At 32.8% G+C, this 18,435-nt stretch overlaps 2 protein-coding genes across 2 annotated transcripts; both read left to right on the top strand.

Moving 5' to 3' along the window:
- Positions 1–2,672: 2,672 nt before the first annotated feature.
- On the top strand, positions 2,673–10,089 carry LOC140879974 (CAAX prenyl protease 1 homolog). Its single transcript, XM_073283978.1, has 14 exons — positions 2,673–2,798; positions 3,453–3,600; positions 3,704–3,788; positions 3,894–3,989; positions 4,146–4,211; positions 4,303–4,401; positions 4,595–4,708; positions 4,827–4,937; positions 5,924–5,986; positions 8,143–8,235; positions 8,634–8,747; positions 8,909–8,980; positions 9,093–9,158; positions 9,706–10,089. Exons 1-14 carry the CDS (start codon positions 2,768–2,770, stop codon positions 9,820–9,822), a joined length of 1,275 nt encoding a protein of 424 aa, XP_073140079.1. The 5' UTR covers positions 2,673–2,767; the 3' UTR covers positions 9,823–10,089.
- Positions 10,090–14,895: 4,806 nt separating this feature from the next.
- Positions 14,896–17,545, top strand: LOC140880194 (probable serine/threonine-protein kinase At1g01540). Its single transcript, XM_073284410.1, has 8 exons — positions 14,896–15,330; positions 15,592–15,899; positions 16,099–16,203; positions 16,332–16,454; positions 16,529–16,699; positions 16,803–16,932; positions 17,028–17,237; positions 17,345–17,545. The coding sequence occupies exons 1-8, from the start codon at positions 15,040–15,042 to the stop codon at positions 17,390–17,392; spliced, it is 1,386 nt and encodes a 461-aa protein (XP_073140511.1). The 5' UTR covers positions 14,896–15,039; the 3' UTR covers positions 17,393–17,545.
- Positions 17,546–18,435: the final 890 nt, after the last annotated feature.

The following is an 18,435-nucleotide window of genomic DNA, read 5'->3' as shown; positions in this document are numbered from 1 at the left end:
TTGGTTTGACTTTTGATACCAAACAGGGCCTAAATTGGGTGATGATACAAGTAAATGGAAGATTACACGTTGAGTTACACATACAGATTACGTAACTATCTTTGATGTATTTTGGAAAGAGATTTTTTAAATAAAGTGGATGAATAATTTTGTAATTTTATGTGTAGTGTGTAACTCAAAGTGTAATTTAACGTGTATATATCGCATTTTCTAATTAAATTACATCAGACAAATATGAAATAAATGTTATTATTTAAAATGTGACAACATGAAAGGCATTTAATCATATTAATTGAAAATATAAAAAAATATTTAAAAAAACTTTATTTGACATGATTATATTTTATACATGCAAAATTATTTTTTAAAGTATATGCAACACATACTACAATCATAAAGAATGTATGATCACACAAGTAAAAATAATACCGGTTTGAGAAAATTCACGTCATGAGTCAATTCAAATAAACACATAATCTAAAAATTCAAAACACGAACTTTGTGATTTATTATTTGTACATGAAATAATATTAATGGAGTCGAGAGTTACCCGATGATTGAAAACACCAACGACCCGATTGAAATTTTTGGAAAACATGAGCCACTTGGACAGTAGAAAGATAGTTTACTTTGAGATTATAAATATTTGAACTATCCCGTCAAAAAAAAAAAAATATTTGAACTATAAACTAATTAGAAGGTTTCTTACTAAACAGTTTCATTGATCTATATTTGTAAGAGGTGAGTCTATGCTGGCAAATGTGTAGTACCCCATCTGCCAGATCTAACGGTCTAATTTCATCTGCAGATCAAATCAGGTCATCTGATTTGACCTGTAGATGAAATTGAGCCGTCTGATCCCCATCCGGGCACTGCCCAGATGGGGTAGCATAGACTCATCCTGCAAGGGGTGAGTCTATGCTGGCAAATGTGTAGTACCCATCTGCCAGATCTAACGGTCTAATTTCATATGCAGATCAAATCAAATTGTAGATGAAATTGAGCCGTCTGATCCCCATCCGGGCACTGCCCAGATGGGGTAGCATAGACTCATCCTGCAAGATAGGTGCTACTATATTTATTGTGTAAAATAATACTTTTAACATAAAAATAAATAAAATTTTATTTGTCGGATCAAATAAGATATCTGTATCATAAAATTGACTCATGAAATCGTCTCACATAAATTTTGGATAAACTATTTATATATTTTTAAAAAAAAATTATGAGCTTAAATTTAGGTGGACCTATTTCAAATTAGCTGGCCTTAAAAATGGACCATCTTCCAATAATTAAATATACTATTCGGTCAAATTGAGCTATAGATTGTCATGGGCGAGTTAAACATAAGGCACAAATTCTTGTGAGTTGTTTTTAGGTCAAATTTGTGTGATAAATCTCTTGTAAATTTATTAATTTTTATTCCAAAATACTATTTGTTATTTTAAGTATGAGCAAAGTTGAATCTTCTCACGGATAAAAATTCGTGAGATCGTTTCACAAAATACTTGCTCTAAATATAAATAATGTATCTCTTTTTCAATAAATGAAAGATCTATAATATTTTATATCATAAATATTTAAAGAAAAGCTGAATTAATTTGACAATTTCCTCACAACCATTATCTTACTATATTATTATAGTAGAAACTCTATAATTAACAAATTTCTAATTTATCAGTGAAATTTGATTTAAAATTATCATTATATCATAACTTAATTTTTAATAAAACTAAAATTATTAGGCAAAATAGTAATTTTATATGACTTCTTCTTTTTTAGCTATTATATGTTTTGTTATTTACCAAAATGACACTTACTCTGTGTTCGTTGATGTTATTTTATTTACAAAAATGACACTCACTTTATAAGATATATATATTTTTTGTGAATATTTTCTGGAAAATGTTATATATATATATATATAATATATATATATATTTATAATTTTTTTTTTTGTTTCTTTAAAAAAAAAAACTGTACGAACACGCAACGTGTGCAGCGGAATGCTAGTTATTAAATTTAAAAGACGAAAGTAATTTCATAAAATTGATTCGGATATTGAAATAATGCAAAAATAAAATTTTTGGATGTTCGCTAATTATAATAAAAAATATCGATTTTCAAACTTTTGAGCCGATGGCTGATTTAATAAAGAAGATGAGAAGCTAATGTTCAAGAGCTCGATTTCGCTATTAACTCTTTCTCGAGTGAGCCTATTGCTCAAAGATTGTCAATAGCCAGCAAACTAGGTTAGTCAGATAAATCACACTAGACAAGTTTTGTGTGACAGACTAATCCAAGAAGTTGTTGGCAGAGAGAATCGAACTCTTGATCTCTGGTCAAAAGTTCACCTACTCCACCAACTTGAACACCCTTAAAGACTTGTAGATATTAAATTAGTCAAAGATTTATCGGTTCAAGGTACTAGTTGCGAGTTTTATCGTCATCAAATTTTATTTGTTTATATATATTTTTTCCGATTTCAAGTTAGAATTTTTTTTAATCGAATTTATTCGCAATAGTTATGTCGGAAATATATTATGAAAAATCAAAAGATACAAATTTGTTTGTATTTATTTGATAGAAATTAGTAATGTTAAAATAATAAACTATACAATTTATTATATATATATATATTATAATAAAGCAAAGCTAAACATTGAGAAATATTCAACCAACTCTAATTGCCTGCCATATTTCAAAGAACGTCTTTCCAAAGCCATCTCCCAAAACCCCTATTCCTTCCCAACAAAGCCACTCTGCAATGGCGTTTCCTTACATGGAAGCGGTCGTTGGTATGTTTCGTTTGAATATAATTGGATAAACTCCTCACGCCCGCCCATCGGCGGAAGTGTAAACTTGCAATTTTGTAATCGTGTTATTGTGTTTTCTTGAATTTTTTGTTGGATTTTTTCATGAGCGAGTGAGTTGGTATCTATGTTTTTTTGTCTTGTGATATGATTTAGTTTCTCTAGTCAGTTGTTTGCTTTTGCACAGGCGGGTGTGGTTTTTCAAGATTTTCCCGGTGGTGTAATATTTCGAGTGCGTTCTTGAATATGTGTGGGTTTTAGGGTTTTTAATGACTTCATAATTTTCTCAAGGGGTTGTTTTCTCTGGTGGGTTTTGGAATTGAAATGGGAAGAAATTTATTTGAAATTGTAATTGGGTAGAACCTTCGGAAAATGTGCTTGATAATTAAATTAATGGAAATGTGCCGCTGAGTACTATGGAATGAGTAAGTGTCGTACGGTATGCTGGTGCTCTCATTCTAGTGTGAATGGGAATGATTGTGCAGGAGCAGAACGAGAATGGTAGAAATGTGAATGACAATATTTTATTTGTAATGGTAGAAATGTGCTGCAGTCTTTTTGGTGATGAAAGCTAGGAATGGGGCTGCCATATCCCTTGACCTGTGCTCTTTGTTCTCATTTAGCTCTTCAACTCTTCAGGTTTCATGATACTGGTGTATATTTTTGAGACTTATCTTGATTTACGGCAACATACTGCTCTTAAGTTGCCAACTCTACCGAAGCCTTTGGTTGGAGTAATCAGCCAGGAAAAGTTTGAAAAATCTCGTGCTTACAGTATCGACAAAAGGTTGTGGTGACTTTTTTTAGTGAGGATATTTTCAGTTCAAGTATCTATATACTTGTTTGACTTCCTAAATGTGTATTTTATTACTTTTGCTTCTTTTTTTCAGCCATTTCCATTTTGTTCATGAATTTGTAACCATACTTATGGACTCTGCAATCTTATCCTATGGGTTATTGCCCTGGTTTTGGAAGGTATGTTGTTGTCTCAGGCTTTCTACATTGATATTGAATTTACAGCTGACTCGATCAATCGGTTGGCATCGTCATCATGCTTTCTTAGGTTTCTCTTGATTGCAGAGGTCTGGAGAATTTTTGCTGTATGCTGGTCTCAATGCAGAAAATGAGATACTGCACACTCTTGCGTTTTTAGCTGGTGTAATGTTTTGGTCGCAGGTACACACAATACTTGAGTTCCCCTTTTCACTCTGAAAGTTAATAACTGTCAATCAACCGCAGTTGCTTGCACTTCCATTGATCACTATTATTTTTGAAATATATTATTTTATCTTGTGCTTTTTTCTAACCTTTTGTTTTAAAATCCCCATGCAGTTAACTGACTTACCATTTTCTTTATACTCAACCTTTGTGATTGAAGCCCGCCATGGTTTCAACAAGGTGTTCATTTTTCTGACCCCTTGGTCATGTTCTCTGTTCATATGAATTATAGTTCTTTTTTCTAAACTTCTTTGTTTTTTCCATTTTGCAGCAAACAATATGGTTATTCATAAGGGATATGATAAAAGGAATTGTCTTGGCTGTAGTGATTGGTCCACCTATTGTGGCTGCCATCATTTTTATAGTTCAGGTCATTCAATTTGTAGCATTTAAATGTTGTCAGCTCAAGGGTGACCATTATCTGGATGTTGCATCATAATTTATACCTTCTTCCATTAATTTTCATGAAGTGTTTCAAAATGCTTTTCACTCTTTTGACTGTCTTTTAATCTGCTTCCGCTCTTCATGTTATTGCTGATCGACAGTGATGTGTTTGGATGCAGAAAGGAGGTCCGTACTTGGCCATATATCTGTGGGCATTTATGCTTGTCGTATCTCTTGTGATGATGACCATTTATCCAATTCTGATAGCTCCCCTGTTCAACAAATTCACTACTGTAAGTTGTAGGAATTTTCAGGATAAAGAATCAATATTGATTTTGTATAAGGTCATCTGCTGAATAGAAGATTTGCTGCTTGTATAATGCTTCTCTCTCTTTTTTGGTGAACAAGCAGCTTCCAGATGGAACTCTTAGGAACAAGATTGAGACACTTGCTTCATCACTGAAATTTCCCTTGAAGAAATTATTTGTTGTTGATGGATCTACAAGGTCAAGCCATAGTAATGTGAGAACTCTTTTGTTCTCTTCCTTTCCTGTTTGCATGTAGAAGTACATAAACCCATCATTCGTGAAACCTCCAAGTTTTTCATAGCACTGATCTTCTTAAGACTCTTCAAATATATGAAATGGACTTGAAGATTGATGTTTGTAAAAAGTTCCCTTTTATCAATTTTTTACTTTGTTGGATCTAGGGGTGCAAACGAGCCTGATCGAGCTCGAGTACCATACTACTCAAGCTTGACTCGATTTAAAATTTTGCTACTCGAGCTCGATCGAGTAATCTATTTCAAACTCGAAATCGACTCGTGTATATATTGAGCTGCCGAGCTCAAGCTTGAAAAGCTCGAAATTTTGAATTCTAGCATATAGATCATTAGCTTGAGCTCGAATTCGGATTTGGATATGTATCGACAAAATTATTCTTAATTTTTCATATTTCTCATTAATATAATATATATATATATATTTAGTACTTGAGTAGCTCACGAGCTACTCGAGTACAAATAATTGAATTTGACTTGAAAGAAATACTTGCTACTAGAACTCGACTCGAGCTCGGTCAGTTGAGTCGAGGTTTCACCGAGTTGCTTAGCTTAACTCATTTACACCCTTCTTGGATCATGCCTTTTTTCCGGGTCTTTAGCATAGACAAGTGGTGTTCATGATCCATGGAGTGAGGAAACAAAGAGGAATTAGTTTGTGTATCAGGTCGTTCAATTAATGGTTCTAATTTGTATGAAAAATTATTGCATGGAAGAACAATTCTCGTTTTGATGGTTATAGAAATGACTATTGGATTTTTATAATAGTTCAACAGAGAAAGCTGAAATGGTTTACAGTATGTAGCGTTACGAACTTACAAGAGGAAGTTTTTCTGTTTGACTCATTTGATATTTATTTATTTTTCATGCTTTTTGTTCGGTCTTCATGTCCTTTCCATCTTCCGAAGCTTATCTTCTGGACTTGTCTAATGTTAAACATTTTCTTCAGGCATACATGTATGGATTTTTTAACAACAAGCGGATTGTACTTTATGACACGCTGATTCAGCAGGTATGTGGACCTCCCATATGCAACTTTAATTCGGACACACTCACCGTTCATTGAACTGGTGTTCCTTTTAAATTTACTACTACAATTTCAAGGTTTTGTATTAAACTAAAATTTGACAAATGTTTTTGGTGTTTGGTTGTGACTATGTATTTTTAAGTAACTATTCATTTATTGTCTGTAGCTTAATTAGTTATTTGAAGACTCAATCAGTATAGGTATTACTCACACAACCAATTAAATGGTCCGTAGGTTGGTGTGTGCATCACAAATTTACTCATTCATCCAAAAGTGCTAACCGATCTAGCATGATGTGCACAACCAACATGTCTTAGATGACTAATGGAAGAACATGTTCAAGAAGAGATGCCATATTTATAAGAACAAAGAATGAAATATAAATCGAAGTTAAATATCAATCAAATAGCGATAAAAATTCAGTGTAGTCTTCATCGATTCTCTGAAAACTCTACTTGTCTGGAAACATATTGAAAACCCCTCAAATAAATAAAACATGGAGAAGAGGAAGGATTAACCCAAATGTCTCCTCACTTGTGTGGAAGTCGTCACCAACCAAAAATAATAAAATAACGTTGTATGGATGTTGAATTAAAAGTAGAACCGTAGAATTGTTTCTTGGACTGTTAATATTGTGCATTCAGTAGCCAATCAGTCTTCTTTCAATCCATACGAGTCTTCATTCAACTCTAAAATTTGTCCCTTTAATTATGGAAGATTTCTCATCCGTAGAACCTAATTGCATCCTGACTATTTCATTTTCTGCAATGTCTCCTTTGTCAGATATTTTTATTTTCTTCTCATAATTTCATGCTTCAGGACTGCTCATTTCCTCATGACACTGTTGTCCAGTTAACAGTCTCGCCAGACTGAACAACATGGGTTTGGCCAAAATTTTGACATTTTCGATATCTTATATATCATGGTCATGATAGGAAATGTCACGCACATGACTTGAGCTAGACAGCAAAGTATTGGCTTCTTGGCACTGATTTGAACGTCTGTTCTGGTCAAATTAATATTGACTTACAAATGGAAAATTCTGAAGTTTTTGAAAACCGTAATGATATATGATGACGAATATTTCGAGTGTTTAAAGTTGCGTAACATTCACATCAACTCAAACAAATGTACCTTATACAGTAATTTTTTTGTCTATGATTTGATGGCTACATTATTGTAAAATCCGAATTTAATGCCTAAACACTGATATCAAATTTATTCTTGAGCAGCATCTACTTTTGATGAATCATTGTTATGTTGATAGAAGCCATTTTACTTGTGGGGAATGTTTAGTGAGACTGATCAGCGGAGTCATAATTGTTCTTATGCTGTCATCTTTTTGTAGCCCGGCTGCATTTGAGTTGTAACATGTACAAAAACGAACAGTGTTGACAATGATATGATAGACTTCTGGTATTTGTCAAACGGAAAACATGAATTTTTAAGAGTGAAAACGTAATCACTAATTCCAGTGACCCTTTTAGCCTACAGCGTGGCAGATAGTTGGATCTTGTACATATGATGAACCATGGACTGAGTTTTAGCAATACTGGTAGCATTTGGTTGGGCTTTCTGTTTTTCTATACTCCATTATGAAAATTTTGAGAAGAGTTTTTGAAATATTTTTAAACACGTGTAGTATAAAATTTTATGCTTGATGCGATCTTCTGTTATTTTGTTTGATTTTTTTTTAGTGTGTTGAAGTGAATGAGATTTTTGAATCTGAAAATTGTATTTGTGTTGTCTGGTTATCGGAAATGATGAAGTGATATTGGTAATGACAAGGTGGTAGTGAGTGACTAGTGAGGGCTGTGACGTTGATTTCATAGGAGTATTAAATCAAATTGCTATGAACTTTCGGTGAGAGAAATCTCTGTTCGGAAGTGCAACAAACAGGGCCAATATATTTTTATGTGGACTCTATTTCCTGTGCATATTTAAGTTGACATGGCCAGGTGATCATTAAGCTTGTTCGATGCTGAAAGTGACGTAATGTTTGAATGTGAATGATCATTCTGTTTTCGAGCTGTCTTTTGATTTTTGCAGTGGTCACTGGTCCAGCATCTGTTTGAAGTTAGATGCTATAGTCATTTACCTTTTGTTTTCTGATAATTCACTTCTTGACTGATTCAATGCAGTGCAAAGATGACGAGGAAATTGTAGCCGTGATTGCCCATGAGCTGGGTCACTGGAAGCTAAGTCATACCATGTATTCCTTCATTGCAGTTCAGGTATTACAGTAGTTGTAGATGTAGCTAATTGTGTTTTAGTGTGAGTTGCGGTTCACATATCAAATACTGATCGCCGTGCCCTCGTTTTTACATTAATCATGCTAAAGAGAATTGTGGTTTGGGTAATCTCTACAGAAAAATCCTTCTTGTACTAAGTTGCATCATACCTGTATGGAATTTTATCGTCACCTGAATGTATCCATGAGCAAATATTGGCTGGATCTTATAACTATTACCATGAGTTTTCTGTAGATTATAGAATATTGATTTGCACGAGGACACAATGTTCTCTGTGGTCCATGTACGAGCTATTTGTCTGCTTTGTGTTTCGTCGTGTTGTTACTTCTCTGAAAGCCTAATGATATGGATATTTTGATGCATCTTTAACTTCGATGCAGGTCCTCACATTGTTACAGTTTGGAGGGTACACACTTGTCAGGAACTCGAAAGATCTTTTCCAGAGTTTTGGATTTGATACGCAGCCAGTCCTTATTGGACTTGTTATATTTCAGGTATCAAAGCAATAAATGATAGCACTCACTTTGCAAGTGATTCAGTTGAACAAATGTGGCTTATCTATCTGTACAAATTTGAAAATTTGGTCTTTTGGAAATAAAGTTTATCAGTGTGCTAGGACCCTATACATGTCTTGAATCTGTCTTTGTCGATGCAGCATACTGTGATTCCTCTGCAGCATATTGTGAGCTTCTTACTTAACCTAGTCAGCCGGTCTTTTGAGTTCCAGGTAACCTTTTGTTATGTAGGCGTGCATCATTATGGGATAACAAATTCAATGTTTGTTGTACCAAGTTTGTTGATTCATCAGTCAATCCTGACTTCCTGTTTCTTTTTTGAAGGCTGATTCTTTTGCCAAGAAACTTGGGTATGCTGCACCTCTTCGAGCTGCACTTGTCAAACTGCAGGTGATTTCTTTTGTTTTCCCTTTTATTTATTATTGAGCCTCACTTATATGGAACTTCACTGGTTATGAAAACATATACAATGAGCAAGCTTTCAGTTTCCTGGGTGGGGATTTGTCACGGTGGTAATGCTAACAATGTTTCAATTGGCTTAATTTATTTTGAGGTCTCTACTCTTCTAAAAGAGATTTAGCTATTGATTATGCTATACTTTTTTACGCCTCTGATTGTTCGAATCGTATTTGGGCCACCTTTTACAGACCCACCAACTGCAATTGAGACTCGATGGTTCCCTTGTCATTTATTTCAAATTCATTGCATGCAAAAACAGCCAAGTCATTCACTCGTATAAACTACCCCCAAGTATGACCGTTGTATAGAGTTAAATTTTAGTCCAAGCTTCCCCCCCCCCCCCCCCCCAACCCTTTTTTTTTCCCTTATCACTCGTATGTAGTCATTAAAAGCCTACAAGGTGCGCACCTAGGCTCTAGGCATGTGGAACTCTATTTTTATACCTATGCATAACTATACGAGCTGGTTTCTTTGACAGGAAGAGAACCTTTCAGCCATGAACACTGATCCTTGGTACTCTGCTTATCACTATTCTCATCCTCCCCTAGTAGAAAGATTAGCTGCTATCGACAAAACCGATAAGAAGGAAGACTAAGCACGAAGCGCTGACAGTGGGATCCATCTATACGCATCATGATAGAGTGGTCTGATCACCACAAATGATATGTAATCGTGTGTCCTATGTCAAATCTGTGAGAAATTTTCCATTCACGTTAAATGAATTTCGAGTATGATGCACAAAAACAGAGGTGTTGAAAAGACCAGAATTTTCCAGATTAGAATTTCATAGCTCCTCTCATGAACATAGTAAAACGAATTTACCTTGTTTTTCGCCTTCTGCTAAAGATATTGAATTTGTTCCTCTCTCTGTTCATGATTTCTTTCTGGTAGATAGAACTCAATCTATAATATGCATCTCAATTCCTTAGCATCGACTCCGTAAGCAAGTAGCATCGAGCCCGATATGGCTCGTGAAACGATGTGGCTTGTGATTTTGCGAACAAAAACTTGGAGACTTGAGATTAAATGATGCAATCATGCAAACTAGCACGAAGCTGTTTGTACTTTATCCCTTAGCTGTGATTTCGATTGCTAATCTTTTATTATTCATCATTATCAAAGAGGTACTAGAACTTGTCTTCATTTTTGTTCTTTTATTTCTCCGTTGTGTTCTTGAGATCGAGACGATAACTACGGAAAGAATTGTGTTTTGAATTAAAATGGTGAATATGAGTCTAATATTTTTAGGCATTTTGTATGTAGCGTAAACCGTTGCAAACATTACAGAAAATTGTAAGCCTATGATTAGATATTTGATTTGTATAAATTATCAAATTAGAGTTGAATACGAGTCCAAGTTCTTTTGCTCGAAGTATGTTAGTTTAATAATTAATAGTGGAATATAATTATATATTAAAAAAGTATGTTTCAAATAGTTTATGACATATTTGAATGGTTCGAAGTAAATGTGAACTCTGTCTTGATTCAAACTATTTGTTGGGAAATTTACTGAATTTTTAAATGACAAATTTTTGTGAAGTTGGTGGATTTTTGCATATATTAAAGAATCTCACAACTTTTAAAGATTTTCAAAGAATTTTGCATATTTGTTTTTTATGATTTTTATTGACATTTGTAAATTTTTTCTAGAACCCTATAAATTTTGTAATTCATGATTTTGCTTATTTATTTATTTATTTATTTATTAGAATTATTAATCGAGTGTCAATAACTTCTATTTGTAATTTTAAAATAATCTATTTTTTTAAAGTATTTTTACTATCAATGCAAATAATTGTTACTTATCAATTTGATTTACAAAAATCGATAAATAGTATTAAATTTATTGTAATTAAAAAATTAATATAACTCTATAAAATTTGAATATATTTAATTTTATATAGTATCATTATTTATATAATACAAACAGAGGTTCGTGTTAATAAATTTCTAAACCACATCAATATATCAAGTCAATATATGTCAATTATATACATATTATATATATATATATATATATATATATATATATATATATATTAAAGCGAATCAATTCATTATAAAAAAAATTGAGTTATAATAAAAATTAAGCTACATATTAAAAAAAATTATAGAAAATAATTAAAACATCAAATTTTATAAAATAAATAATTAATAATTATTATTATTTTCAATTTATGATCAATAAAATATTATAATTTTTTGTCTTGTATTATAATATTTATTTTAAATTTTTAATAAATATGATTTTAAATTCAGTGAAATTTTGTAATTAAAATTCAAAAAATTATTAATGATAAAATTTTTATTTTATTTAGAAATAAAAAATATGTTTGTATATAATATTATTTTTAATATAATTAGTATGTATGAAACTAGTGTTAGTATAGCGAATATTTTAATAGAAATGAAAAAAAAAGTGTGTGAGTTTGAATTAAATTTAAATCAAATCTTTCGGTTGAATGAAAAACAATTATTGACTTTTTATTATTATACTTTAAACTTTAATTATTGTACTTATTAGAATTCTATGAAATTTTTAAAATTCTATTGATATTTTGAATACCTCTAGATTTTTATAGAGTTTTTAAAAGTCAAGTTTGAATACCACATGACTTTTTAAAACTCATCTTGAATATCATTAAACTTTTATGGAGTATATAAAAATCTAGATTGAATAATTCTAAACTTTTAAAGTACACAAAAATAATTAAAAATTTAGAACCAATACACTTTCTAAATTTGAACAAAAAATATTAAAATTTTCGAGTTTTGAATCGAATGCGAGTTCAACTCTAACTAATTTAAGTCTTAAAATCTTTTTCATATTTGAATCGATTTGGTTTGTTTATATACCTACTGTAACGAACGCAACACAATCAAATAATCAATGTAACGCGTATCAACGTAATCAAATAATCAATGACCACTAAGAAATTTTTGTCATAATTTGGAAAGTTCACAACATAAACTGACTTTTGGATTTGATAAGAAAAAATGAGATATTAAATTTAGTTATATTTAAAATTTTAAAAATAAGTAACGATAGATTATATTTAATGAAGTACGACAATAGTAATATCTGTAATTCCAATAAATTATTAGTTATGATAAGAATGGTACCACCGTACCATAAGACATTTCGACTAAAGATGGTTAATTTATCAAGTATTAATTTTTGGAAGGTAAAATAGTAAATCAAAATCACATTCGAACCGTTGATAGATTAGTATCCTTTGATAGAAAGGACGCTGAATAATCAATATTACCTTACACATGAAACGAGGTAATAAAAGGATATGAATACGTGAGATCGTTTCACGATCATAAATTAATTAAGGGATTATTAAAAGTGTGCCGCGAATTCGGTTAAACTTTATGGATAGGGTACAAAGTGCTGTCCTGTCTGCAAAGTTAGTTGCATTCTTGTATTGCTCCATTGTGAGAATTGATTGCCCTCCAGACTTTAGTAAACCTAATAGAGCATGGAAAAGTCATGAAGTTTTGGACAAATAATCTTATTCTAATTCTAAAAATATTACATAATTTGGATGCTAAGAAAATAAATTATCTATCACTATCACTTGACATTTTACGCTTAGATTTGTGCATGTTTCTCTTGCTCGCCTTGATTTTATAATATAATACCCATTTTTAGCACACAAAGCATGCGTTCTTATTAAAATGCGTTCTTTTTAAGAAAAATAAATCGATGTATTTTGGAAGATCCAAGTTGAAATAGGAATCTGATTTTTAATCATAGAGTACGATGATATGATAAAAAACCTATCATATTTTTATTTATATTTTAGATATATATATCATAATATTGAATAAATATGCATAAATGTAGTTGTATTCTTCCTATAAATAATGATCTCTAAGCCTTATTAAGAGGAAAATTGTATTTTTTACATAATGTCTTCCACTCTTTTCATGCACATCTTATTTATGTTTTTACACGTCTTTTACATGTTTGACATCGCATGCAATTTCCATACATCTTTTTCTATTGGATTTCTATACTAACTTGAGCATCGGAGTGGATTCGCCTTCGGGTGAATTCATCTCACATGTTTTCTTTGATATACAGAAATATTTTGGAATGACTCGGCTCGATGTATTAAAAAAATTGGTTCGTGATTATCGATTCGAGGTAAATCATTTGATGTGAAAATTTATTGAACGCATGAAAGTATATATACTATAGATATTATTATTAACTTAGTTTTTTTTAAGGAGTTTATTATTAACTTAGTTGTTACAAAAGTTTCTTGGCCAACGATATTTTCTTAGCTTTATGTAATTTAAAGTTTATTCATTGCCACTATTTTTAAAAGCACCTAAAACCTTAATGCTTTTTCTTTTTCAATATTCCGTTGCCTTTTTGTTTTTTGTTTTTTGTTTTTTGTTTTTTGTTTTTGAATTAAGAATTAAGATTGAGCCACCCAGCCAACCCCCAATGGGTTTCAACTTTCAACCACCCTAGCCAACCCCCAATGGGTTCAACCACCTTTTAGTTAGTTATACGTATTATATTTTGACATTTTAAATTTTTATATGCTATATTTATAATAAAATAAAACAAAAAATCCAAAGATACGGAACTTGAAAAAAAAAAACTATTTATTTACATAAAAAATTCATGATATCATAATTTTTAGATACTTGAAAGTGTGAAAAAAACAACTCGCACCAAATCTTTTCGGACAAGTTCATTTTACCTAGATTTTTTAGCGTGATTTACAAACGATTATTTTATTCACGAGATATTATAAATGTACACCAAAAAATAGAGTGACCGCAAGTCCCGTCGTTAAAAAAAAAACTAGCAAACTAATGGGATGACTTATACAGTTAGGTACAACTTGGTAGAGAGAGTTTGAAAAATGATCTTGGTCAACGAAATTTTTTGATTTATGATCTTTTTTCAAAAAAAATTTGCAAAATGACCTTCAAATACAAAGGAAATGCAAAAACAGAACAAAGAAAAAAATTGAGAAGGTTATATTTCCAAATCATGATCAAACAAGGGTTATTTAGTTAAATAAATCCCAACTAAACTATAACTTGGTAGGTATGATGAGATAAATAACATATAGATAAGTAATATAATGTAATAAAAAAAATAAAAAATGATAGTGAATATAATATTTGATTGATGAATTATAATTTATTGACTTGATTGATAAAATTTTATATTAAAAAATGACAAATTACCATTTTATCCTTTTAACAATAAATAAAATATGAATAATATTATTTATAAGGGGTAATATAGTAATTTAAATTAAATGATTTGATTGATGTAAGACAAATAATTGATGATTTGATTTATGTAAAATAAATAATTAATTGATGAATAAATAATATAAAAAAAAGATGTAATTTAATAGTATAATTTATATACATATTAATAATAAAGACTACCAAACGAAGCCTTATGCTTTCCTCATGCTATACGGTATATACACACCACTTACTCAAATCTACTTAAAAGAAGTCGGGTCGGGTACCCGTTCAACCCGAATCTTTACCATAGGATCTAGGATCCGGATCCCATCCTACCGTTTGAAGTGGGGCCCGGCAAAAGTCACTCAAATTAAGCTCACTCACTCCGCAGTCCGCACCCATTCATTCATCATTCACCGCCGATGAACACGTCCAATTTGAAGTAATTAGCGCACTAATTTTGGTTGATTTACTCTTTTTCAGCAAATCTGAGAATCGGGATTCGCGTACTTTGACTCCATCTGCCCTGTTTGGATGCTACGAGTTTAATTGCTTCGCGCATTTGATTTTTCGGAGCGAGATGTCAGTGTACGATGCGGCGATCGTCGATACTGAGCTGTCGAAGAAAACCTCCGTCTTTGGGCTGCATCTCTCGGTGGTGATTGGAATAGTCATCGGAGTGGTGATTGTGCTCATCCTCTTCCTTTTGTCTCTATGCTTCACCGCCTATCGCCGCTGTAGAAGTAGAAAGGCGGCGGCGGCGGCCAAGCTCTCTCGCAAAGGTGGAGGAGAGATCACCCCGGTTGTGTCCAAGGAAATCCAGGAGATAGTTCATAACGCTGCTCCTGATAAAAAACCAGTCTTCGCTCAGGTGTAATTGTGTATTTCAGTGTTTGCGTGTATAGGAACTAGGAAGTGTGTTATCTGTAATAAAAGTTATCATCTTGCTGCTCGAGAAAGTTAATAATGTTGTCATGCGAAGTTAAACGGATCTTTGAAAGGAAATAATTGTTGATCTCCATTCTTGGTAACTGAATGAAACGATAACTTGGATTATTTACAATTGGATTGTTTTCTAGTCCCTTTACAAATAGTGGTATCAATTGATTTCCTTTTCTTTTTATTCTTTCAGGCGATTCCGGAGATACATGTGGATATTGGGAAGGTAGAACACAAAGTTGTGTTTTCTGATAGAGGACCATCTAGTGGTGAGAGCAGAGCTACATGTGGGTCGGAAACTTGGTCGGTTGGAGGCAGTGGATCCTTGCCCGAGGTGTCACATTTGGGCTGGGGGAAATGGTATACTTTACGAGAGCTCGAGGCTGCCTCAAATGGGTTGTCTGATGAGAATGTTATTGGTGAAGGTGGATATGGTATCGTCTATTATGGCGTGTTGGTTGATAACACAAGAATTGCAATAAAGAATTTGTTGAATTGCAAGTATGTTAATTTTTTTATGCCCTTCTGTTTTCATTTCTTTCATATTTGCCTTGCTAATTGTGTAGTTAAACGGACATGATTTGTTAGTTATTTTGAGGGAATTTTCCTTTCTTCTTGCTGAAGAAAGCTTTGCCTTTTTGACTAAAACTCTCTGTAGGTTAGTTTTATCCATCGTGAGCTTTATCTCGTGTGCTTTCAGGGGTCAAGCTGAGAAAGAGTTCAAAGTGGAGGTGGAAGCAATTGGACGTGTTAGACACAAGAATCTTGTTAGGTTGTTGGGGTACTGTGTTGAAGGAGCTTACCGGTAAAGATATTTCATTTCAATATTCAATTACTCCTATTCTTTTAAGTATCGATTGTTTTTGTCACAAAAAAAAAGTTATCAATTGTTGATTACTTTTTAATTTTTGCTTTTTTTTCCCCTCCATGTAGGATGCTTGTCTATGAATATGTGGATAATGGAAATTTGGACCGGTGGCTTCACGGTGATATTGGAGAAATCAGCCCTTTAACATGGGAGATCCGTATGAACATCATTATAGGAACAGCCAAAGGGTATGATAAAGATTATTTGGTATAATGCTACAGCATTGCATTACTTTTTAATTGCTTATACATCTTTGTTGCAGCTTGGCTTATCTCCACGAGGGTCTGGAACCAAAGGTTGTTCATCGTGACGTCAAGTCCAGTAACATACTGCTCGATCGTCAATGGAATCCCAAGTTGTCAGATTTTGGTCTTGCAAAACTACTGAACTCGGACAGCACTTATGTGACAACTCGTGTGATGGGAACATTTGGGTCAGTTAATTTTGCAGAACATATACACACAATCACAAACATTATATGTTTCGTCATTCTGTAGTTGGGCAGTAAACTGACCTATTTATTTGCGGTGTACTAGTTATGTTGCTCCGGAATATGCTTGCACTGGTATGCTGAATGAGAAGAGTGACATGTACAGCTTTGGAATATTGATTATGGAAATTATAACAGGAAGATCTCCTGTTGACTACAGTCGCCCTAAGGAAGAGGTTAGCTTTGTGTTTTAACATCAAGAAAATCTCTTTTTTTTCTTACTTCGTGAGGTAATTAACTTCTAATCATTGCTTATGACTAAAAATTGCAGGTCAATCTGATTGATTGGCTGAAGATGATGGTTGGGAACCGGAAATCTGAGGAAGTAGTCGATCCTAAACTTCCCAAAAGGCCTGCTTCAAAGGTGCTGAAACGAGTTATTTTGGTAGCCCTTCGATGCGTGGATCCTGATGCTCAGAAGAGACCGAAAGTGGGTCATGTGATACACATGCTGGAGGCAGAAAACTTCCTCTCTCATGATGTATGGCTTACAACCATGATCACCTGAAATTTCACTTTCACACAAATAAAACGAGTGGTTCTTTTTTTTTTTTTTTTTTGATATTCTTCCTGTCACTGAAAATGCAGGAACGACAAATTATTCAAGATTTGTCCAGCTCCCAACGAGAAAGATAATCGTCCTGCTCCAGAATTGATCATCCATTACCAGGGCATTGTAGGTATCTCTGATTTTATCGTAGAGGGGGACATCAGCAGAAACCGTGACTTCTATACTCTCAGTGGTGATATCATTTGATATTTTTTTTGCTTATTTATGGGATTTCATGGCCTCGCTTCACTTTTAAATCAAGATTTTCCCTTCTTTAGTTGCCTAAAGTAGCTGTATGTTTGTCAAGTTAATCAATATATTTATTTGTTCTTGGATAAATTGCAGCACAATGCATTGGCCTTTCTTGGCAATGAGCAAATTTGAGTGCCACACAACCCGTTCCCCCTGCCCAGTGTGGCTTTAACTAGACCTGGCCAAGGGTCGGGTCTAACTGGACCCGGCCCGTGGTCAAGTTTGACTGGAACCGTGACCGGACCGTACATTAGGCGGTCCGGTAACGGTTTACAGTTATCAAACCTGTCGACCCGCCGGGTCTGGACCGGCTGGTCTGACCCACCAGGTTGGGCCGGGTTGACCCAACGGGTCAGTCCATTTCTTTAATAAAAAAATTATATATAATATATAATCAAATCTATAAAGTGTAATAAATTTTTTATATAAGATATTGAAAATTGAAATATTATATATATAATGAAATTCGATTTAGTGTGATTGAATATAATGAAATGTAATATATTTTTTATATAAGACGTTGAAAATTGAAATATTATATATTTTTTATTTAATAAATGTAATAGATTTTTTATTGAGATAATTAAATATTTGATAGAGTTTTTATAAATTTAATTGTGCAAAACTTTTTTTTTATTTTTTATTATTTAAATATGTATTTAATTTTTTTTTTAACAAAATAAGAAGTCGGCTCGGACCCGGAACCAGACTGTCGGTTGCATGATCTGGACCGTAATCAGTCACGAGCAAGCCGGTTAAGGGTTAGAATTTTGTTGACCCAGACTCGGCCCGTGGCCAGGTCCAACTTTAAACATTGTTTCATCTTCAACCTATATTATTTGGTTTACATTATGCATATGCTTGAAATTTGAAACTA

Source organism: Henckelia pumila, chromosome 2, assembly GCF_033568475.1.
Source record: "Henckelia pumila isolate YLH828 chromosome 2, ASM3356847v2, whole genome shotgun sequence".
Classification (NCBI taxonomy): Eukaryota; Viridiplantae; Streptophyta; class Magnoliopsida; order Lamiales; family Gesneriaceae; genus Henckelia; species Henckelia pumila.
This window is presented reverse-complemented; position numbering and strand designations above follow the sequence as displayed.